At 50.9% G+C, this 22,451-nt stretch overlaps 7 protein-coding genes across 8 annotated transcripts; 4 read left to right on the forward strand and 3 right to left on the reverse strand.

Annotated features, from left to right (window-relative positions):
- Positions 1–4,455: 4,455 nt before the first annotated feature.
- Positions 4,456–5,310, forward strand: KRP23_10348 (uncharacterized protein; the record flags this gene model as incomplete). Its single annotated transcript, XM_067880786.1, has 1 exon — positions 4,456–5,310. The coding sequence occupies one exon, from the start codon at positions 4,456–4,458 to the stop codon at positions 5,308–5,310; it is 855 nt and encodes a 284-aa protein (XP_067742178.1).
- Positions 5,311–6,178: 868 nt separating this feature from the next.
- On the forward strand, positions 6,179–7,373 carry KRP23_10349 (Syntaxin-32; the record flags this gene model as incomplete). Its single annotated transcript, XM_067880787.1, has 4 exons — positions 6,179–6,256; positions 6,336–6,444; positions 6,513–7,137; positions 7,214–7,373. The coding sequence occupies 4 exons, from the start codon at positions 6,179–6,181 to the stop codon at positions 7,371–7,373; spliced, it is 972 nt and encodes a 323-aa protein (XP_067742179.1).
- Positions 7,374–7,462: 89 nt separating this feature from the next.
- KRP23_10350 (Respiratory supercomplex factor 1, mitochondrial) lies at positions 7,463–7,729 on the reverse strand (the record flags this gene model as incomplete). Its single annotated transcript, XM_067880788.1, has 1 exon — positions 7,463–7,729. The coding sequence occupies one exon, from the start codon at positions 7,727–7,729 to the stop codon at positions 7,463–7,465; it is 267 nt and encodes an 88-aa protein (XP_067742180.1).
- Positions 7,730–8,179: 450 nt separating this feature from the next.
- Positions 8,180–8,811, forward strand: KRP23_10351 (ATP synthase subunit d, mitochondrial; the record flags this gene model as incomplete). The annotated part of the gene is made up of 2 exons (XM_067880789.1): positions 8,180–8,536; positions 8,617–8,811. 2 exons carry the CDS (start codon positions 8,180–8,182, stop codon positions 8,809–8,811), a joined length of 552 nt encoding a protein of 183 aa, XP_067742181.1.
- Positions 8,812–9,120: 309 nt separating this feature from the next.
- Positions 9,121–9,384, reverse strand: KRP23_10352 (uncharacterized protein; the record flags this gene model as incomplete). Its single annotated transcript, XM_067880790.1, has 1 exon — positions 9,121–9,384. One exon carries the CDS (start codon positions 9,382–9,384, stop codon positions 9,121–9,123), a length of 264 nt encoding a protein of 87 aa, XP_067742182.1.
- A 328-nt stretch (positions 9,385–9,712) lies between these two features.
- On the reverse strand, positions 9,713–11,224 carry KRP23_10353 (uncharacterized protein; the record flags this gene model as incomplete). 2 transcript variants are annotated; one of them, XM_067880791.1, is made up of 5 exons in its annotated part: positions 9,713–9,716; positions 9,933–10,039; positions 10,120–10,301; positions 10,705–10,759; positions 10,826–11,224. In XM_067880791.1, the coding sequence occupies 5 exons, from the start codon at positions 11,222–11,224 to the stop codon at positions 9,713–9,715; spliced, it is 747 nt and encodes a 248-aa protein (XP_067742183.1). The 2 variants fall into 2 exon arrangements, with proteins under 2 accessions (XP_067742183.1, XP_067742184.1); XM_067880792.1 differs by lacking the exon at positions 9,713–9,716 and adding an exon at positions 9,743–9,746.
- Positions 11,225–20,309: 9,085 nt separating this feature from the next.
- Positions 20,310–20,991, forward strand: KRP23_10354 (uncharacterized protein; the record flags this gene model as incomplete). Its single annotated transcript, XM_067880793.1, has 2 exons — positions 20,310–20,645; positions 20,905–20,991. 2 exons carry the CDS (start codon positions 20,310–20,312, stop codon positions 20,989–20,991), a joined length of 423 nt encoding a protein of 140 aa, XP_067742185.1.
- Between the last annotated feature and the right edge of the window lie 1,460 nt (positions 20,992–22,451).

Here is a 22,451-nt window from a genome sequence, read left to right on the forward strand (position 1 = left end):
GCCTAAGGGAATCGACTATGACGTAGACGGTAGGTTTAAAAAGTGAATATTATTTATAGGTGAGCCAAGCTTGATCTTTACAAACTCTAAGTCAACTATAGTAAAAGCTAAACAAGTGCCCAATATTTGGCTCACCGCCAACCGGTACCACACTAAAGAGAGACTTCCCGTCACTCTTTATGTAACATGGGTACACGTCGGTGTATCCCGTTACAGTTGGGCTGGGTGCTCGAGGTGTATCCTGTTCCTCCGCCATATGGTGTGGCCCACATTTCTGCAGACTGGACTTGGTTCGTCCAGGGCTTCGCTCTGGTTCATCCTACCACTCCGTCTCCAGGCCTTGGGCTCGTTTCCCTAGGTCACCTGGTGTATCGCCTTGTGGTCTCCCCACTCAGCGGAAATTACCTCATGCATGCCGCTGGCGGGTCAGTGGCGTGAAGCCACGCCTTCGTGGAGGTCGTCGTTAGCGCCGTTGGCTGACGTTAGTCTTCGCTGCAAATACTCTTCCCAAATCCGAGGTGAATTTGAGAGTGAAGGTCAACCTTTCTGGGCGATTAACTTTGCAGTTGTGGGAATTGAACCCTCACCACTCGAATTAAAACTGAAGTCGCAAACCGGTTGAGCCCCAGAGCCACGTTTTATTGGTACCAAAGTTGTTTTTGCTATGCGCTCTAAATTTACTCTTCGAGTTCTGATTGGTTAAATGTCAGGGTTGGCTACAAATGTCACTCTTTTGTGTCCACACCTTTCGCTATACAATAAAAGAATCTAGCGCGCCACATCTTTCCGTCCAAATCTGTACCTCCGACCGGATTTGACGGAGCTGCGATGGACAAACTGAGCCATTCAAATATACCTCTGGTTGGCCGAAATTCTGTGTCTTTCGTTCTCTTATTGGTCGAAAATTGTGTTCTCATACATATCTCAGTCCTATTGGCCAATATTAGCAATAGTCAATACAAGTATTACCGGAGAATTGCTTCCATTACAAGGATACAATATTAGCGACACAACGTGCGCATTTAGCGAATTTGTGTGCTAGGAAACGTGATGAGCAAATCAGCAACGCTTATCGCCACGCTTTCTGTATTTAATATGAAATCATCACGGATTCTGATATTTGCCCTACGCTTCTGTCGAACTTGATATTGTAGTACAGCTGTGTACACAGTAATTGAACACAGCAATTCCCGCCCGATCTCATTGGGAATCATCCTGTTTTAGTACAATCTCACAACGACGGACAAATCAAATGTATGTCCAGCTGTTGAGAGCTTTTCTCAAAATGAGCACCGATTTGCTTGCTCCCGAAGCTATTATTCTATAATAGTACTTACCACCCAAAAAAGAGTACCAACACGCTCCCGTTTGGCTTGCCTGGTATATTGAGCTTGTTTATTTCTCCTTCATATATTACAAAATATGATGCCTACTTGTTGAAAGTCGTTTAAATAAGTCAAAAAGAAAAAAATGGTTTTTCATAAAGGTAACTCGACGTAGGTGATTATTTAGCTTGACACATACCGAAATTGTCCACCTGCCCACATCGGAATCTCCAACTTCCGCAACACTCACGCTCAGAAAGTGGCAACACGCACAAAAAGAATATCGATGGATTGAGTGGGGTGCGTATTTCGTATCTCAGTCAGGCTGGGTGTACATGTATCAACTATTACCTTGTCGTTGGACGGCACCTTCCCAGACAAAGGCACCTCCACAAATATAAGTAATCGTTAATATTATACTGTATAACGTGGTAGGTCCTGGTGATTGACGTACCTCAGTACTTGTACTCTATTTGAGAAAGGCTTAGATTTTATTCAATGGATCCATAAAAAGAACAATAAACCGTTTGAAATCACTTCACGAGTTCCGACTTTAAAAGAACCTCATAGTTTAGCATCTGTCCATTTCCAAGTGACTTGGAAATGGGATATGGCAGTTGATCAGTTCAGTTAACTGTCCTGGATCGAACAAGTTGACCGGAATTCACAACACCGTATCCAAGTGAGCCACTGATGCATTATCTTTCGGAGCTTATTTGTCTGTATCTAGTCGACCAAAAGTGCTCCAAAATGTCGGTTTATACTATGAGTTCATACAGCTCGATTTCGATCTCGGGTACCTTAATCTCCTGCCTACACGTATTGTGCGTGCACACTTTATACGTGTGTTACATGGAATGTGCGTAAGTAGTGAGCTCCTGTTATTTATAAGGACTCCGAGTGTATAGAGAGAAATTGATTTGGATGCAGAAGTGTCTGTATTGATTTAAATTAACTGATCATACGCTTGCTTAGCCAGAGTGGTGCTAGCAATGCTATATGGTCGATGCGCTGACCTCTGACCATGCATCCTCGCACCACTTCAGTGCGGTAAGGAGGTCTACTTTGTACGGATTATCTAATCCTTCTCCTAGTCTATCTAAAGCAAGCATCACTTTCTCAGATAGTATATATATCGTTTGATGCCATGAATAATACCTTGGTCCATTGGTTGGATTGGGCAACTTTTCCACGCGAACGTTCGTCAGAGAATATTCAAATTCGATTCACTCGAGCGTGATTGGTCAAACGCATCTTGCTGGATTTTTAGTCCAGTACCTTTGCTCATCTCCATATTGTGACGTTGTGCCTCCTGACCTATACTAGTAAATTATACGAGGCTATACTATTATAGTAAGGTTGTAGACCAGTTCACAACTCACGCACATTACTGTACATGTTTTAATATATTGTGAAAGCCATGCAGGATGTCTTATATATTTGCAAATCAACCGATTTACATCGCTATAAAGAAACGCAACCCCCGACTTGCTATATATAAACGGGGTCAACTTAATGTTAGATGTTAATTCTTAGATTTGAAGTCTGTTTTATCAACGTCCTCTCCAGCCGATTTATAAGTAACTCCCTCAGAATGCCCATACTTGGTTGGACATTCGAAGCGTCCACAACATATATAAACGCAGAGAGTCGAAGTAAGAATTGGGAATTTTGACAGAGTAGCAGAACTTTTAATAGGATTGACAAGGAGTGTGATAGCTTTGAGAAGGTCCAGTCAATAGCTGAGGCGAAGGTGATCTCGGCTCTGAATAGCTACTCTACGAAGACGACTCGGCCCGACATGAAACTCTACATGAAGTCAAGCCAATACGCAAAGCAGGCACAGCTGGTAGCAATTAAGCTTAGTGTAGTGTTATTGCTCTGCAGGGGAAATCTGCCGAGAACACTTATGTAGGGTATTTTGAACAATGACTAGTGGCCGGTTGGGGCTCACATCTCTACCGCACTGCTCAAATGTCCTTATTAATGCGTGACTACCCCCGAATTAGACGTTGGATTATATCACGCTTGCCCTTAAGGTCCAATTAAAACGACATATCGGATGGACAAAGCAGCCGCCGATTACAATAATGCTCACTGTCTATAGCGTACCTTTGAGGCACGTTGGTGTTCTGGCTTTGAAATCAAATCTGTTTTCCTGGAACTCCAGCCCATTTTCTGACGAGCTGTAGCCCTCATTAAGTACATGTACATTTACCGGTACGATGCCGTATTTACCAGCATCAACCTAGTGGCAAAAGCACTACACGAAACTTTGGTCTATTGCCTGCGGGTGTTCCATACGAACCGCGCATTTCTAGTAGAACGCACAATTTGGACAAGGAATGTCAATAATAGCAACGTTCAGATACGCTGGAAAAGAGTTTTTAAATTGCACTATTAATAACGTTAGCTCTAAAATCGATAGTAGTTCATACGAAGTATACCGGTATTATACTTGAAGTAATATTATAGTACATGTTTTAAAGCTTCACATTGTGCAGCGACCATTATGTATTATCAACTTGCTCAATACTGTACTAATTCATTATGAATGGGATGGGACTGCGGGAGTGCCGCCGGCAGTTCTCAACATCTGTACACATGTATTGTGTGGTCGTTCCGCCTCAAAATCTGAAGGAGTTGGGTAACGCAATCCTCGGACTCCCAAGTCAGCGCAAAGGCATTTTTAATTGTTGCACCTGCGCTGGCGAGGAATATTCATGCGTCTGAAAGGTCATATCGTTGTGCAAACTGCGAGTACCAGATCGCTCTTCTGTAAGCTCTGTGGTCGTTCCGTACATGTACAGTGTGTGGTCGTTCCGCCTCAAAATCTGAAGGAGGTGGGTATACCCTATACACCTCCTCCACAGCGCTCCTGCTGTCGCAAAAGGATAAACACAGAGATGTGTGATGGTTACGCCGTGCATAATGCACCGCATTTGCCGCAACTTCCACGCAAACAAAGCCTGAAGACTCATCCTAGAGCGAAGCCTATAACGCGTAGGAGTAGCTGTACCTGTATAATACATACGGTACTTGTATTCAGCGAGTCGATATCGCACTACGCAATTTTCTCTGAAGCACTCAAGCCCGCCAAGCTCAAGTGTTCTACCATTCAAGTTCAACCATGCGACTAGGCTTCATTGTGCTTGTCGCTGCAGCAACCCTTGCTGCAAGCAGCGATGCAGCCACCAGCTCGGACAAGTTTTCGTTTGTGACCTCTACTGATGCGCAGTCAGTGGAAGCCACGCAGCTGAAACGCGGTGACAGGAGGTTCCTGCGCACGACCAAGATGGAGCAAGAGGTCGACGATGATGACGATGACGACGATGACGACGATGACGACGATGACAGCCAGGCTGCAGAGGACGAAGAGAGAGCGATACCGGTACTGGGAAAGAGCATTTCGTTGCCGGCGTCGCTTAAGAACTTCAAGTTGCCAAATTCTCTTCTGCAGTCTGCGGATAAGGTCCTGGCAGCCGCTAAAGCTCCAGAGATCAACAAGTCTTGGCTGGCTCTCATGAAGAAGGTGGACGATAACCCGAAGGCTAAGCAGTTCGTTGGTGATTTCACGAAACAGAAGTGGACCACAGAGCAGCTCCTGAATGCAATGAAGATCACAAGAAAGACGCCTAAAGATTCGGACGACATGAAAGCCTTCTCGCTCCTGCTTCAAGTTCGTACGTGGAACAATCGGCCCGGCATTAAATCTCCGCAAATCGACGATGCTGCAGTCAAATTCCTGCAGAAGGTGGACGATAACCCGGTCGCGAAAAAATTTGCGACTGAGTTTATGGAAAATGACTGGACTACGACGCAACTCATGAGCAAGCTGGGTATCACAAGCAAAACTCTGAAGAACTCGAACTCGAACGAGGTGCAAGCCTACTCGCTGCTGATGAGGCTTCGTGGACTAACCAACGTGCAATCGAAGACAAGTGGTGTCAAAACCACTCTGAAGTGGGTACCCAAGACTTCGTAACTCTTTGGTGGAAATTTAACGCAACGAACACGAATTACCAAAGTATCATTCTTGTTTTTCTTCTCTTCTTGAAAAGCTTTGATTGAATTTGGTTTAGCAAGACAATCCACTCTGCCGAATAAATGCATATTGAAAGCCTCCATCATTATTGTACGTCAACAGTACATGTATGTCCCTGAGCATTGATGAAAATGATCCTTGTGCTGATATGCTCTATCTTTTCTGTGGTGCTCTTTTGCATTTTTCAACGGTTGGGGACTGTGTGTTTCCTTGCAATAGGATATTGCAATACCCAGTAGCGATGCAATTGAGAAGACCCACGTTGCAATCTGGCGCTTGAGTTTCAATATGCCTCCGGCGTATAATCCAATACATGCATTAATAATACTTCGAGGTATATATTCCTATCACTGAACTAGTGGTATGGCAGCAACGCCGCTGGTCCCAGCTGTAGAAGACAGCTTCGATCTCAGTTTGCCCGGGCCATATTGGTATCCATCCAGTAGTGGAACGCCTGGAAACGTTTGGCGATAGCTTCAGGCAGCTCGGTATATGCGCTATGCCTGTCGTTAGCTCCTCCACTGAAGCTCTTTTGATTCGAGTGGGTTTGCTGGCATTCGCATATTTCCACTGTGGTGGTCTGCGTGATTTTAAAGATTTCTGCCGAGGATGGAGCCTTTGCAGTGGGTTGCTACAGCGCACAGAGTCTGCCCACCTCAGTAGGCATATCCCAAAAAGAGGGGGCTCCCAACTCGTGCAAGTCGTACCAAACACCGACGAACTTTTCCACCTGAAAGATTGGTATTTTATGTGTCCCACCCTACCGTTTTTCAGTATTTTCGAGCCAAGAAGGAGTCAGCCCAAGACCATGGCGGCGAACCGCACGGCCGACTTCGCACACCTGTGCCAACACTACGCGGCCACGAAAGGCAGCGTCACGCTCCAGGTATACCCCTCTGCCCAACGCGCCCTCTGCCGCCGCTGTACGTCGTCTGTAGCTGACAGTATTCCGTCGTCTATTATAGAAACTTGTGCACTCGCCACTGCAAGAGAACGCGCAGTTCAATGCCGCAGCCTCCGATATTTCCAAAGAAGTGTTCCAGGCCTCAAAGAGGTTGCAGCAGTTGACACAACGTACGTGTTAAGTTGCAGCAATTGCAGGTGGAGATGTTGACGTGTCTGTGGTTGTTATGTGAATGCAGTGGTGCGGCAGAACAACATGTTCAACGACCCGACACAGGCCATCAACGAGCTGGCGGTGCTCGTGAAGAAGGACATCACGGACATCAACATGCAGCTGGACAATTTGCAGGAGTACATGAATAGCAAGCGGCAGTCAGCCACGTCGAGGCAGGCCGCAAAACACTCGGATGCTGTCGTGTCGCTCATGAAGTCCAACCTGATGGCCACGACCAGAGGGTTCAAGGACATTTTGGAGGTCCGCCAGGAGAACATGAAGCTGCAGCAGAGTCGACGCGCCAGGTATGGCAAGACGGCGTCCAGTGCGCTGGGCAAGCCGCTGGCGTTCAAGGCCCCGCAGCCCCCGAGAAGCAACAATAGCCACACCGGTAGCGTGCAGGAAGTGAACCTGTCGAACACACTACCGCGGCCAGGATTTAGTACGGGTGAGTCTCCGAGCAACGGGAACGCGGAAATCCAGCCCCTCATCACCACGATGACACAGGAGCAAATCGTGGCCGAGCAGCAGAACTACACCGAGTCGAGAGCCGAAGCTGTGTCCCAGATCGAAAGTCATATTGTGGATATCGGACAGCTCTTTGGACGACTTTCAACGTTGATTCACGAGCAGGGAGACCTCGTTCGAAGGTACGTCCCCATGTATTATTGTCAAATTTGCTTGCAAGTGCTAACTGTGTTGTTTATTTTGCTATTGTGATTACAGAATTGATGACAACGTGGAGGAGTCGCTGGTGAACGTGAGCAGTGGCGAGCACGAGCTGCTCAAGTACTTCTCCAGCCTCTCGAACAATAGAATGCTGGCGCTCAAGATCTCCGCTATCTTATTGGTCTTCCTCATCTTCTTCATGTTCTTCTTAGCTTAAAATCAAAATAAACCACGAGTGTCCAACTACCGCCATCGGTGTATCCTTCGTTCTGTGCTTCAACGCGGCAGTTGTCTCTCTGCAGCAGCTCAGCTGTGCTTGCTCTTGTGCTCGTCCTCGTCCGGCTTGATGGCGATGAAGCCTCCGAGCGCCATGGCCACGACGGTTGCGCCCTGGGCCGCCACTCGCAGACGCATGAACTTCTGCTGCGTCACGGCGTCGGCAGCGCGGCGGAAGGAGGCCAGGCCGCCAATCAGGACGCCCGCCGTGGCCAGGCAGCCCAATGGTACCAGCGGCTCCTCCCGGCAGCGGCGCTTCATCTTCTGCCAACCAGTCTCCATCGGGAACCCGTTCATGGCGGCGTCAGCGGCAAATTGATCTGTGCGGTCAGCATACCGAGAGCTACGTACTTATGCGACGCCCCCGTTTTTCAGGGACAAAACCTTCATTTGAGCAAGGATACAGATTTGGTCTGAGCGAAATTAAACGGTTTCTTGTTCGAATGTATAGATCCTACGTCCTGAAAAGAATATTATTGGCACAGTTTAGACCAAAACAGAGCGTATGTTTTGGGTGGTGAACGTAACATTAAGTGACACACTCAATATATGAAATATTCGTTTCAACAGACCTCACACATTAACAATTCTACTAACCTCCTCAACTGCATGACAAGCTTTTAAGAGGGATATCGGATAATGCAGTCGCTCGCTCTCCGCCCCTGAATTTTAACGAAGGGGGGCTAAAGGCCGTCCACCCTACCGCTTTACATTAGCCAAGTGCACGAGCCCCTTATCGCCGCTAAGATGCTCCAGCTCCGCAAGCAAGTCGTGCGCCGCGCGCTGCAGACCCGCTCGATCGAGTGGGCCGACATCTCGCAGAAGCTCACGGACCCGCGCGCCCGCGCCGCCCTCGATAGCCTGCGCGACGTGCACGGCCAGATCGCGGCTGAAGCGCGCGCCTTCGTCAAGGAGCCTGAAGCCATTGACTTCGACTACTACCGCTCGGTGGTCAAGAACAAGGAACTGGTGGATGCTATGGAGTCCAACTACAAGAGCATCGCGTTCCCGACCATCACTCCCGAGGAGTTGGATGTCGCCTCCAAGTCGGAGGAGCTGCCGGACGAGCTGCGTCTGAACGAGCAGGAAACCGTGGACAAGCTCGTACGCAGCTGCAATTATTGTGGACTTATTGGTGGAGATAGAGAGCTCATGGTGTTGTTTTTGCTTCGTTGGTGCTGCAGTTCGCCCAGCTGAACGAGAAGGTGACGGACTCCAAGGCCCGCATCGAGGAGCTCAAGGAGCTCATCGGCCTCATGGAGGAGACCCGCACGACGCTGGCTACCACCATGGACGAGGTGACCGCCATGTACCCGGAGGTGGAGGAGGAGATCGACGACGAGATCGCCAACCTCGAGTGGGAGAAGGACACGCAGTAAGCGGTTCCCTTCTAGTCGACGACAGATCTTGGTTGCTACAGGAACAAACAGATGCAACGTGGACGAGGAAGCAAGCGAGCACGACTCTCACGCAAAGGTGAAACAGAGACGTCCGCCTTGGACTCTTAAATGCCAACTCTTCTCAACACGGAAATTGAAGTGGATTTATCTGTATCTCGCTCGCTCGTCTTAGTGTCTGCAGCTCGAACAATGTGCCGAACAAGAAGAAACAATCTATTTCATCGCGCTGCACATGCATTCTTAGACACGAAGATGTTGTTGTATTAGCTCTTTGTTGCGATCGCTTGTTTACTCGCGCGTGCGGTAGGCTTCCGGCACACGGAAGAGCTCCTTGGGATTCTTGGCCATCTCAGTGTCGACGCAAGCGTTGTAGGCGAGCATGACGTCCTTGCACATGTCCAGCGCACGGTTGCCCACCTCTGTGTCGGACTGGCCCTCCGGCTGCTTGCCGTGCTCGTAGAAGCACGCGAAAAACTTGGTCGCCACCCTCTCGCACGGCTTGGGCACGCGCGGGAAGTTGTCGCTCATGCGCAGCTCGTTCGTGTCCGCCATGGCCACCTACAGATCAAGGGGGTCGCTACGATGAAGGGTGGAGGTTGAATTTTGACTCGAAATCGAACGGCCTAGAACGCGTGCATACAAATATCAAGACTAGATTCAGGTCATAGACCGGTGCTCCGAGCCAAGTTGCGATGAAGTATTACTACATGTAATGCTGCCCAATGTGTCTTTGATTGTCCTGATTAGCTTGGATTGGCGTCCAACACGTGGGGCTCTATCTAACGTGTCGTGTTCGCGGTCTCTTGTGTCGCTCTCTCTGGCCAGCGCTTCATTCATTTCTCTTTCTGTTTGCTGGTGTCCTGTATGGCTGACCGGCCTGTTATCTAATTGCACGCAACCACAGCGGATATTAACTGCTCAGTCGTCAGCTCGGCGCCAAACTCGATCAGTAAAAAAAGTCAGCATTTGATGCGCCACGCCAACATCCTCTCCACTCTCTCACGAATGCAACAACAAGCAAGCGATGCAAATGAAAGGCTTCGAGCGTTCAACGTGGCGCATCAATTGCTGGGCACAAAAGACAATTGCAGAGCTCTTACGTTCCGTCGTCATCTTCTCCGTCGAAGAACAAGAACTCCGACGATGTGTTGAACGCGACGCCAGAGTCCAGGAACGTCGCGAGCGCGGCGCCCAACGGCCGACCCACCTGCACAGTCATTCAACTCTCTGTTAGCACAGCTTTGCACGTGTAAAAGTTCATTGTAAGCGGCTCAAACGGTCACGTACGGCGCTGCCGAAGCGGCTCTTGCTACTCTGCACCAGCTTCTCGATGGCGGCGGAGTTACGCTTGCCCGCGGCCGAACGCGCCATTGCCCTGGCCACTGCGCGCGTCATCTTGATCCGCTGCCCGAACCGGTAGTACGTCATGGCAGCCTCCTGTATCGATGATAGCTGCTGGGGCTGCTGGGCTGGATGGAGACACCAACGAATATTGGTGGCCCCATGTTCCCGTACGCCCATCAGGTACCATGAAAGAGGTACACGGGCTCGAATTGTGACACGTCATTGAAGTGATACTCTTAAGCAGGAATGCAGCCGTTTTCACGACGAAAAGATGGTGATGCCAACGTGAAAGGCTTGGGTACTGTATTGATACGGTGTACGTTTAAGATGTCCTGTGTGCTGGTGGCATGTTTGGGACGTATAAATATGACCTGTAGGCTTGAGCTCGACTCTGTGAGTGGTTCCCCGACTTAAGACTTGTCTTGGGACTTTCGCGGCTTACTTAAGTATGTGTTGGTGAAGCATGGGTAGCAGGAGCGAACCATCCCCAAACTGGATCGCTGCAGTGCTCTCCTGGTGGACATTCACCTTCGTGTAAACAAGACCACACCTGATCGACAGCGGGCTCCTGGAAATGAAGCTCCTAGATATCACGGAAAGGAAAACGTTAGCAAAATTGTGCTTGATGAAGCGCAACGGTTGAAAGTACCTCGTGGTAGGCCTTGTCGAAGATGGAGCTGGCACGAGAACGGAGCCCGCCCGAGCTTGCAAACGACGAGTCGGTACTCGCAGAGCTGTAGGCGCTGTGTCGTCGGTTTTTCTTGCTTGTGTCGATTTTAAGCAGCCCAAGGTGCAGAGCCGTCACGGATCGTGCGATCTCGTCGCGCGTTGCTCGTGGGCTGTCGGCAACATTATCGTCATTGTCTTCGTCACTCTCTTCGCTGTCCTCGCCGTACTCGTAGTACTTGGCCACAGAGTAGCTGGTGAGCCCCACCATGACGCCCGCTGCGATCGCCGGGTTCGCGCGCAGCCATCGCACACCGTCGAGCACCTCGGTCGGCGTCGGCAGGTATGATGGCGCTCCTATTTTTGTGAAGAGCTTCTCCATTGTCAGAGCTTCACGCTCGACTCGCTTCTTGTATCGGAGCCGTTGAATTCAGTTGTGAGGCGACTGCAAGCGCCGACTGCAAGCCAGCTGGCTCGGCGCGTGGCCGAGGTGCTCTGTTGACGCGCCGTCCTCGTGATGCAATTCGGTGCTAGAAACCGCAACTGCCCCGGCGATCCGGGTTGCCTATTTCAAGGCAGTCTCCGCAGAAGTTAGCTGCTGCTCTGGGGCACTTCAGCATCTGAGCCATGAAGTAAGCACCACCCAAATAGCTACAACTATAAAGTAAAAACTCACAATGACCGACCACGTTAAAGCCGGTTGAGCGATGACAGACGGTGTTTGAGTCACGCTGCGTGCTTTTGAGCTTGGGTCATGCACCTCATGAGGCAGAATCCCCCACAAGAGAGCAATCCGCACCCTCTCGACCGACGTACCGACCACCAAGGAGACGAGTCCTGCGTCCGTTTACTCGGGTGAGGTCCAACTGCAGCGATGACAAGCGTTCATCAGCGTACCCTACGGCAGATGATCGCTCGAAAAGGGCAACTTGCCCATGTTGAAGTTGAAGTGGTCCTCCAATCACGAGCGGGGGCGGTTGTTGCTGCCTGACTGGTATCAACGTTTGCCAGTGCAGCTCAGCACCGTGTTGAGGATTCGTCAAAGGTGTGCATTGCAAACAAGAGCTGAAGCTATCAACTTCTTCAGGTGCCGTCATCGCTTGTAGCTCCGCAAGCTGTAACGGTTCGAGCAGTCCCAACGCCCATCCTGAATACATACGACTGGCGAGTTCTCGATTGGTAGAGTGTCCTTCATAGCACAACATGCTGGCTGTACACCTGGATGAAAGGGTGGTTAAATGTCATCCCTCACCATTTGTCTCTCGGGTGTGAGCCCCACGGTGAAACTTGGCAGACTGGTTGACAAGCAATCAGAGACAACATGTAGACAAGCACCTGGACCGCCTAGCAAAAAAGAACTTTCGGGTCGGAATATTTCACAAAGCTATAATTCCGAGCACTTCAGGAGAAACCCTCTCGAAGCGGCGTTTATTTGAGAGCTCCTTGTCGCGATGACGGAGACGATAATGACACTCCTCTTTGACGAGGCGAAGCAGCAGACATGTTTTATTACAGAACGGCGGGAGAGTTCGAGAATGACGTTTGCAGATGAGAGTTCGTACTTTATTGACGTTGCTGAATCACTTCATTTCAATACTTGCAGCTATGCCAAAGTGACAGCGTGCAAGATAGCCGTAGAAACCTCACGTGTTATTTTGAAAAATGCACAAAATCCACTCGGATGTGCTGTTAGTTCTGCGTGCTCGACTGGCGTTTGCGTTCACAAAGTTGGACTGGCGAGGATATAAAGGCTAGCTGTTGGTGAAGGAGGCTGTCACGGAGAACAAGGCCAACCACGAGGCAACCGTCGAGACGCGCCATCGTCATCCGAGCAGCATCGTGCTGGACGAGCTTGGTGATGACTCGCAGAACCGATTGCAGGAGACCACGACGGGATCTGATAAAGCCAAGACTAGCCGCTTGGTGGTGATGATGATGGCAACATGAATAAGTGCACGTGGTGCTGATTGCGGCGCTGGGCACGAAGCGTAGGACAGGTAGGCGTTCGCAAGGAGGCACCTAGGAGAGATAGCTAGCGTGATCTGGAGTTTTCCAGAGTTCCAGCTGGGCTGGGTACCAGCTGGCCGTGACGCTGTATTATCACGGTAAGGAGTTCAAAGAGAAGTCAGCATGTCGAGTCGACAGCGAGAGCTGATAGTTCAACCAACAGCTTAACTCACCAAATATATTCTCAGTTTCCAACTAGCCACGTGCTGCTAGCATATCCTGTTGTCGCTTCGCGCGTTTGAGACACAGCTCAACCGCCCTCTCGTCATGACAATGAATGCGTGCATCGAGGAGGAGACGAAGAAATCAATTGCCATGTGGCATTTCGAACGCCATCCTACCCAAGTATCCGAGGACGAATGGGTCGCCTACTTCCTGGAAGCCAACCACCTTGCCTTCGAAGATTACGGGGCGGTCGAAGTGGCGATGAAGAAATTGGCAGTGGATGTTCAGCTTCCTGAAGCAGAGTCGAGGATTAATCGTCTGCAGAGAGATCTTACTCGAGTTTTGGAAGAACATAACTTGGCGGATGTCATGTTCGCCCAGGAGCAAAAACGCCTAGTGAAGTACATGGTGGCGGCATTGGCGCCAGCGACATTCAAGCCTAAGTCGTACAGAGGCTCGATCACGCTCAGAACAAATCGCTCAAGTCACATGTGATCAAGTTCTGCAAATGGATGCAAGATCTTCTCCAAAGTTATATGGTCTGGGAGCGAGTCTTGTCTCGCGAGTCGGGGAAGTCGCGGGGAAGAAACGACAAGCGCCCCTCGGCCCCGGATGCCAATTCGGGATCAGGAAACTCGTCTGGTGGAGGCGGAGCATCGCCCTCTGGTTCCGAGCGAACGCCCTCCGAATCGGGCCGAGAGCCTCAGCGTGGTAATCGAAAACGCGGAGGAGAAGGACGAGCAGCCACACGACAGAAGTACCCGTGTCTCAAGTGCGGTTCGATGGACCATCGTGTGAGATATTTTCCCCAAGTTCAACCTGGAGAGGCGGCGGAGCTCGTCGCAAAATGGCGGGCCGAACACGGCACGAGAGCTCCGGCACCGGCGCACATGCGTCAGTTAACAGGTTTGGCCGTTGATAGTCAAGATGTTTCTGGTATGCAGGGGCTGCTCGCGAAAAATGATACCGGGCGGGTGCCTGGAGTGGTTGAAGGTCTTGAGCTACCCGAAATCCTGCTCGACTCCAGAGGAGACTCGTCACTTGTATCGGGCGGTCTTATTGCAGAATTACAGAAGCAGGGCGCATGGATTCAATTTGCCGTCCCGCCGCAGCCTAAGCAGCTACTTCCTGTCGGCGGAAAGACAATTTTTGCCACTCGTCAGGCCAGGTTCCGCAAGATCGTGTTTGCTACATCGGCAGGTCCACTCGTTCTTCGAGACCTTGCGTGTTGGGTGGAAGAAAAGGATAAGTCCATCGCGTTAAAGATTGGTCGACCAATGATGGAAGCCATGCTATTCGACGGACGGATTGCTGGTGGCAGCCCTCACAAAGCAGGCAGAATGGACGGCACCACCGGAACCTGCTGAAGCCAGTTTGCCGTTTATACGAATGCAACGTCTTCAAGTGAAAGCCTGTTATGAGGATGGCACCGCCGCGGTGACTCATGATGAGCCCCATTTTACTCCTGACCTCAAGGCTGCAACAACGCGGTCCGTGAAGGAGATGTTGGTGGATATGCTGCACGACGCAGTAGATAAGGGCCTGAGTGAGCGAGGCGCGATTCGGCTCAAGGCGTCCCTAGACAAAGGAGAAGACAATTTCCGCATGCAGTTCGGGTCTGATCCACCCGTTAAGGTGAAGCCGCTGAAGGTCTGTTTAAAGCCAGGAGTCAAGCCCGTGCGTTGCACACCCTCCGCTGCATATGCGATTTCTGGAGAAACATTGTGCGGAATTGGCGTCGGCGGGGCTGATCTATCTGAATAATCGCCGTCGATGGTGTTCAGCGCCACGGATTGTGCCCAAGAAGGAGCCTAACGACCCTCGCATGACGGTCGACTCGCGCAAGGTGAACGTGTGTGCGGAACCCATGGTGTGGCCGATGCCGGTATTGGAGATTGCCATTACCCACGTTCAAGGCTCACGACTCTACTTCTCTTGTGATTGGTTCAAAGGGTACTGGCAATTGCCTTTGCATCCTGCTTCTCAGGAGCTCTTTACGTTCATCACCCACCGGGGCATGTGGACTCCGACACGCGTGCCAATGGGAGCTACGGACGCCGTCGCGTTTTGCCAGAGTGTGGTGGAGGAGATATTTGGGCCACTTCTCTATCAAGGGCTGCTTGCATGGCTTGATGATCTCCTTGGGTATGCGTCTACAGAGGACGAACTCTGCGCGCTCTTTGATAAGGTAATGGAGCTTTGCGCCCAGTACGGATTGAAATAGCACCCGGTCAAGTGCGTTTTGTACGCCACAGAAATTAAATGGTGTGGACGTATCATCTCTGAACGGGGAATTACACATTGCCCGGAACGAATCCAAGAAATGGTCGAATTGGCCTCTCCGGTGACCGGGGCAGATCTCCAGCAGTTTGTATGTGCGATAAACTGGATGAGAGCCTCAATCCCCGAATACGCAAAGCTCACGGCACCGTTGTACGTCATTCTGGGGCGTGCCATGCAGGAGACGGGGAGTCGCAAGAAGATCGAGTTGCAACGGTGCCTATTATCCTCCGTTGGATGGGGAACAACCGAGGAGGAGTGCCTTCAGTGTGTGAAGGACGCCCTGGTTAACATGGTCCCGCTAGCCTACCCTCAAGCCGATTGGGATGTTTGCGTTTACAGCGATGCCAGCGACAAGTTTTGGGGCGCCGCAGTTACCCAGTTGCCGCCTGGCGACGCCGATTTGCCACCAGAAGAGCAGCGGCACGAGCCCTTGGCTTTTCTCAGTGGTAAATTCGCTGGAGCGTCCAGTCGTTGGTCCACCGTGGAAAAGGAGGCGTTTGCTATTATCGAAACGTACAAGCGGCTGGACTACTTACTTCTTCGGCCGAACGGATTTCGCCTCTTTACTGCTCATCGTAATTTGACGTTTATCTTTGATCCGTACGGGGCCGACAGCGGTCTGCATCGGTACCAAGCCGATAAACTCCAACACTGGGCTATTGCTCTTTCGATGTTTCGATACGAAATCGAGCATGTATCCGGCGATGATAACGTATGGGGCGATTTATTATCACGTTGGGGTGCATCGTCTGCATCATCTGATTCGTTCCGGCTTCGGAGCGACGATGCCGTTCCGGTACCTAATGGATCTGTCCGCGATGTCCAGGATGAACAAGATGTGGCGGATGCCTCGCCTGTCCGGCTGCACCAACTGGCTGTCGTCGAACGCGTCTCACCTCTTCAGGAACCGGACTTTCAGTGGCCTACGGCAGTACAACTCCAGGAGCTACAAGAATCCGCTTTGACGAGTCACCCGAACCAACAGCCGGCAGGTCTGGCACGCTCTACCGTAACGGAGCTATACGAAACCTCAGAAGGTAAAGTGTGGATCCCGCACCATGCAGCAGAGGATTTGTATAATCGCTCATGCCGGCGCAAGTGGACATCGCGGCGTAGCCGCAACGACGGGTGCTGTCACGGCTGTGTTCGCGTGGCCCATATTGCGGGCAGACGTGGAGTCATTTGTCAAGCAATGCATTCACTGCCTGAGCTCCACCAAAGGCCGCATTCCCCGTCCGTTTGGACCCACGCTTCGCGCAACTAAGCCAAACGAAGCCATCCATTTCGACTTTCTAAGTCTCCCACGAAGTTCCAGTGGTTGCTGTTACGTTCTCGTCATCAAAGATGCAATGAGTGGATTTGTAGAGTTAATCGAGTGCGAGACGGCGACCGCGGAAGACGTGTACGGAGGTCTGTTGGATTGGTTTAAGCGGTATGGCGTGGTTCACACTTGGGTTTCCGATCGGGGGGGGGGGGGGCACTTCAAAAACTCAGTCATCACAAAATTGCAGAAGTTGCTGGGTGTTCACCACCACTTACTGTCATTGGGCTAATGGGACTGTTGAAGTCGTAAACCGACTGGTTTTTCGCTGCTTAAAGGCTCTAAGCAGTGAGATGAAATTACCTATTTCGGACTGGCCCACACTTTTGTCGCTGGTGCAAAACAGTTTAAACAATATGGCCGCGGATCGTCTGGATGGTATCGCACCCGTCACAGCATCCGCTGCTCTCCCCGCGTCCACGCAGCTCAACGCACTATTAGCACCTGGTTCGGTCGGGGATCATACAGAAGACAATGTTCGCCTGGCTCAGATCGAGTATTTGGCGGACATCCGCGCAAGTCTCGACACGATGCATCGTGCGGTCGTATTGGCCAGTGACAAACGCCGTGAGCAACATCGTGCGCGACGCGAGAAGCAGCGCGGTGTGAAGATGCCCCCACTTCGAAATTGGCAATTTCGTATTGGCGGTTAATGTCGTGCCGCGCGGCAATAAGCTGGCCTGCAATGGCGAGGCCCGAAGCGAATTGTGAGCGCTACCAATGATTACACTTTCGACATTCAAGATTTGGTCGCTCCCTTCGGTATCACGACGCACCACGCTTCCCGCCTACAGTTTTTTGCTGATGCCAGCCGGGATGTTACCGAAGACCTAATTGCCCATGTTCACCATGGCGAAGGGGGACATCTGGTGGAGGATTTGCTAGACTGTCGTCTCGGTGCGGACTCGCACCAATGGGAAATACAGGTCAAGTGGGTCGGCATGGATCTGCTAGAGACGTCATGGAACCTGCCCACATTATCTTCGAAGACCTTCCTGCGCTCGTCGATCGATTTGCAGCGGACCGTCCACGGAGCCGTACTGCGCAGTCAATGTGGCAGACACTGCGTCCAGAACCCCCAGTAACTCCGAAGCGTCCGCGTCAACCTGGCAGGTCGTCGCGAAAGAGAGGGGGGAAGTGATCTGGAGTTTTCCAGAGTTCCAGCTGGTCGCGACGCTGTATTATCACGGTATGGAGTTCAAAGGGAAGTCAACATGTCGAGTCGACAGCGAGAGCTGATAGTTCAACCAACAGCTTAACTCACCACATATATTCTCAGTTTCCAACTAGCCACGTGCTGCTAGTATCTCCCGTCGTGGAGGAACTCATTACGACGGAACATAGCGTGAGGACACGAGCTATCTGTTCGATCGATCATTCTACAATTTTCCGCGGGGGGGGGGGGGGGGGGGGGGGGGGGCACCCCGGGTTGTGTGACAGAGGCAAATATCGAAGTGAGTAGATTAACGTTAGCAAAACGTGTTTTACTTGTCCTCCTAAACGCTATCCCCCTCTTGTCCTTCTTGCCATCCGCTTGGTTGTACGTGTGCAAACACGCCGTCTTGCACACCCGATCCAACTAATACCGATCATCCAATCACTGAACGATTCGCCTGAACTGTTCCACGGTATGTGTCCGAGTATTATATAGCAGTGCAGCTTCAACAGAGAACGAGAGAAATAGCCCATTTTAGACTGCTATATTTATAGTTGCCTAGAAATTGTCCTGCAATATAACTTCTAAGTCAACTATATTTTATCCTTTATAGCTTATGCAGGAGTGGCTGTGAGCCACCACTCACGTGTTAGTGGTGTTGGATAAACCATGTACCCAACTCGGAAGAGTGGTGGGCACTCTTCATGTAACTTTGTTACATCCTCCCTCACTTTGAGGCGATTTTTTCGACCAATTGGAGCGAGCGGGAAGTTTCTCACACTTTTCTCGCTCAGTCGAAACCCATAGACAAGCGGCCGAACCTTTCCGCTCGCGTTCTCTCGCATCATTTGGGCATTCCCAAACGTCACCACGTCAGCTCTGGCAAGATACCCTCGTGGAAGACACCTCGCGAAAGCGAAAGCGTCTAAGACTAAGCCCGCAAGGGCGAAGTCTAAATCGGTCAAGCCTCGCGACAAGACCTCTGCGTTGGGGGAAACCCGTGGGTGCGGTTTCCAAGGCAATTGATTTACCTAGCGACGCGTCTGGGTCTGCGCGTGCTCGCGACGCCGTGATTCGCCTGATGTGCCGACGACGACCGTCCAACCCTCGGTTTGCTGTAGAAGTACTGCTCCTTTACGAGTTTCTGCCTACCTTCAAAAGCTTGGTCTTGCGTAAGCCAGTTTCGACCACCCAATCGGTTAACTTCGCGTACTGCAGCAGGTCAGCATCGCGCCACACGGGCAAAAACACAACATGTGAATTGTCATCATCTTGTTTCGCATCGAACTACCACGACGTTCCAAGGAAATGAAAAGGCAGAAGTCCGTTTTTTTCGTCAGCCACTACTTCTTGCTGATGACTATCGACAAAAACGATTGCGCCCTTAACTTGGGCGCGGGCAGCGAATAAACCCTTCGCTCAGAGATTTACTAGTCGTGCGTATGATCCTTGGCCATCTAAAAACATCACGGCGTTCACAATTTCGCTCAAGCGACGTATAACAAGCACTTTGTTTTCTTGATACACACCAGATAGAACGCAATAAGCATAGGAGCACACGACTTTCCGACACCCGATGACCATATTATCACACCGCACTCCGCACCAAGAGTTAACAGGAGTTTCTTGATCAAGCCCAAAACACCACTTATTCCTTCCGAGCGATATAATACGGTGGGAATTCGACAAAAATCCCCTCCAAAACTCGTGCAAGTCGGGAGTCTAAATAACTGGACTAGCATACTGGCGAGATGAACTGACACATCACTTGCACAAAACTTAGCGTAGTTCATTTGAAACTAAGCGCACGATCTCAGCATCACCACCAAAGGAATCGTTAGTTCGCAGGGGTTATAATTTCTTTGCCATCAGTAGCTCGGCGCCATTTCCCTAGTTGTCATGGCACACACTCAAAAACAAGAGAAGATGATGATTGTGCGTACTCACCAGTACTTCCTGGTCGAATCTCAGCAACGGCTGGACCCCCTTGGAAGAGCCGTACGCGAGCGTGTAGCTGAGTATTTGGGGGTACCGTTACACGCGTGGTGGTCCTCTAGAACGCACACGGTGCCGATGCCTTTGCTGGTCCAGTACCCCAAAGAGGTCGCCCGCCCAGGTCCGTAGTCGAAATTATCACGATTATACTACGGATATAATTTTAAAACCCGTAATATATCGGAGAGGAATAAACGGCAACCTCAAGAGCCATCTGTACAGCCATAAAAGATCTGACAGGGGTAGCCATTTCAAATAGGACCATGCGTGACGAGTTGACACACATGGACATTTGTGGCAGAAGGCGGGATCCAAAGGCTGCCTCTAAAGCCAATGTAGCTTTCAGGAACAAGTAACCTGGTCAATAAGGTAAAGAATCTTCCGGTACGTATGTATCCTAAGCTAACGGAAGTCTATTTAGACGAAAGTTATTGCAGTATGAATCATATGGTTGGTTTTACCTGGATACTGAAAGGATCATCGCGCTATGTGGCAAGCGGGGCAGGACAGCGATATTGCATCGTCAGTGCTGGGGCTGTCATGGTGACGAATGGCGGGCTTCATGCGGAGTGGGTGTCGGGGTCGATCCGGAGCTGGTCCTCGCACTTGAAGGGCGACGGCAGCTCGGGCTACTACGGCAAATTCAACGACGAGCTATTCGAAAAGTGGCTCGAGGAACTCTGTCAGGTGCTGCGGTGCAAATATGGGCCGTGTCGCATCTACATGGACGGTGCAGCGTACCAAAAGATCACTGAAGATCCCGTTCCGTCCAGATCCAAATCAAAGACCGTCATGTTGAAGTGGTTGCACGACCATGGCGTGACGGTGGTCATTACGGGCTACGCCAAAAAGCAGCTTGAGCAGCTCATTCTACAAGTAAGCGTTTGTCTATTTCTTTGCCGTGTACAAATGCTAGTTAACTATTGAGTGTTGATCTAAGTGAAACCCCACACCACCACTTACAGAGTCGTCACGCTCGCCCGCCATTACAGCCATGAGGTGCTGTATACGCCCCGTACCATCCCGAGTTGAAGCCGATCGAGATTATATGGGGGGAGGGGCTAAGAACAGGATTGCCATGGATCTATTGGCGTCTGCTGCAGACTTGGGGGATAAGATTTTGGGTGGCCTGCAGGCCATCACATCGCATGAGTGGTTGAGTGCGTACAAGAAGATGCGCAAGCAAGATAAAGCTTACATGGAACTCGCGTCTCCGCCATAGTCGATACCAGCACCTGGCCTCCTCCGAAGCACGTCGTAGGCATGGACACGACGGGAGGCAACGTGAACACGATCGAGGAGACCGACATTTCGTCTAATTACTACATTTTAGAGGATATCAAATGTCGTTTCGTTATGTATTTGGAGAGGCTTTAAATATTACTGTAGCGGGGCTACACATTCGGTTCACCTCCTACCTTAGTGCAACATGCACTAAGGCACACATTCAGGTGACCACCACAGGGTGGTCCACATTCATAGCAAAAGGCATATGACTGGTAGAAAGTAACACCTTTCTACCAATGAGAGTCATTCAATAGATAGGGGTTCTGCCAGCCATCCAATGGCAGAACCTCTCATTAGAAATATCAGTTTTAGGAGGAAACCCCATTTACAATCAATACAGTTCTCATTTACCACCAAAGCTTCCGTTTGGTTCTTTTATCTAGGTTTAAGTATACTTGTGGATACAAGTATACAGAACTTAAGTAAATTACTCCTACGCTTCCTCCTACACGTGCGCACACGTGTAAGCTTAAGTAGTGGGTCTAAGCAGACCCATTACACCTGGTAGCACTTTGTAGTCCGTCCAACGACCGACTAACACGTTCGTATGGAATACGAACGCGGGGCTGAGAACCTGCCCTCGGACAGTAACATGTCCGTGGGTAGCCCAAACACGTCTGCAACGCATGTTGCGCGTGCAGACTGCCCCCACCTGTCGGAACCAGAGTGGGAGGCCCTCCAACGACTGTCAACAGTCATTGGGGAAGCGGCGGTAGCAACGATGTTGCGAACGCTATCACCGACGGAGCAACACGGTGTTGCTCTGGGTTTCATCGTGAAGGAACAGCGTGAAACCGCTGCTCGAACTTCGGTGTCGCCATCGGCCACACCGCGCGTGGAGTCGTTAAAACTCCACGTAAGCAGCTACGTTGGAAGAGAGGGCGAGCCTCTCCTCCGTTGGCTTGTCGAGGTCGACACTGCCATTACGGCTCGACGTATCGTCGACCCGTTGTCGAAGGTTGCGTTCGCCATGTCATGTCTTGGCGGACGAGCGAGGAGTTGGGCGTACGGACGCCGACTCACAGATCCTACGTGCTTTAGCACGTACGAAGAGTTCAAGGAGGAGCTCAAACTAGCGTTTGAGCCCCCGCAAAACGAGTTCCGATCGAGGGCGGAGTTCCTCGATCTGCAACAGGGCAAGCATGACGTGCATGCTTACGCCCAAAGGGCACGGTACTTGGTCTCGAACATCGTGACCAACCCGATTGACGAGGCGACAAAGGTCGTCACGTTCATGAAGGGCCTTAGAGATGGGCCTGTGAAGACCTATCTCTTCCGAGAGTATCCAAATACTCTCGAGGCTGCAATTGCGCTTGCAATGCAAGAAGAGTTTAGCCTGCGGCAGGCTAAACTGCATGTGAACGCCCCACGGCTAATGCCACGACCGGTGGCAAG

The sequence above is a fragment of the Phytophthora ramorum genome (genome assembly GCF_020800215.1).
Source record: "Phytophthora ramorum isolate Pr-102 chromosome Unknown Phyram_PR-102_s0009, whole genome shotgun sequence".
In the NCBI taxonomy this organism is placed as follows: domain Eukaryota; phylum Oomycota; class Peronosporomycetes; order Peronosporales; family Peronosporaceae; genus Phytophthora; species Phytophthora ramorum.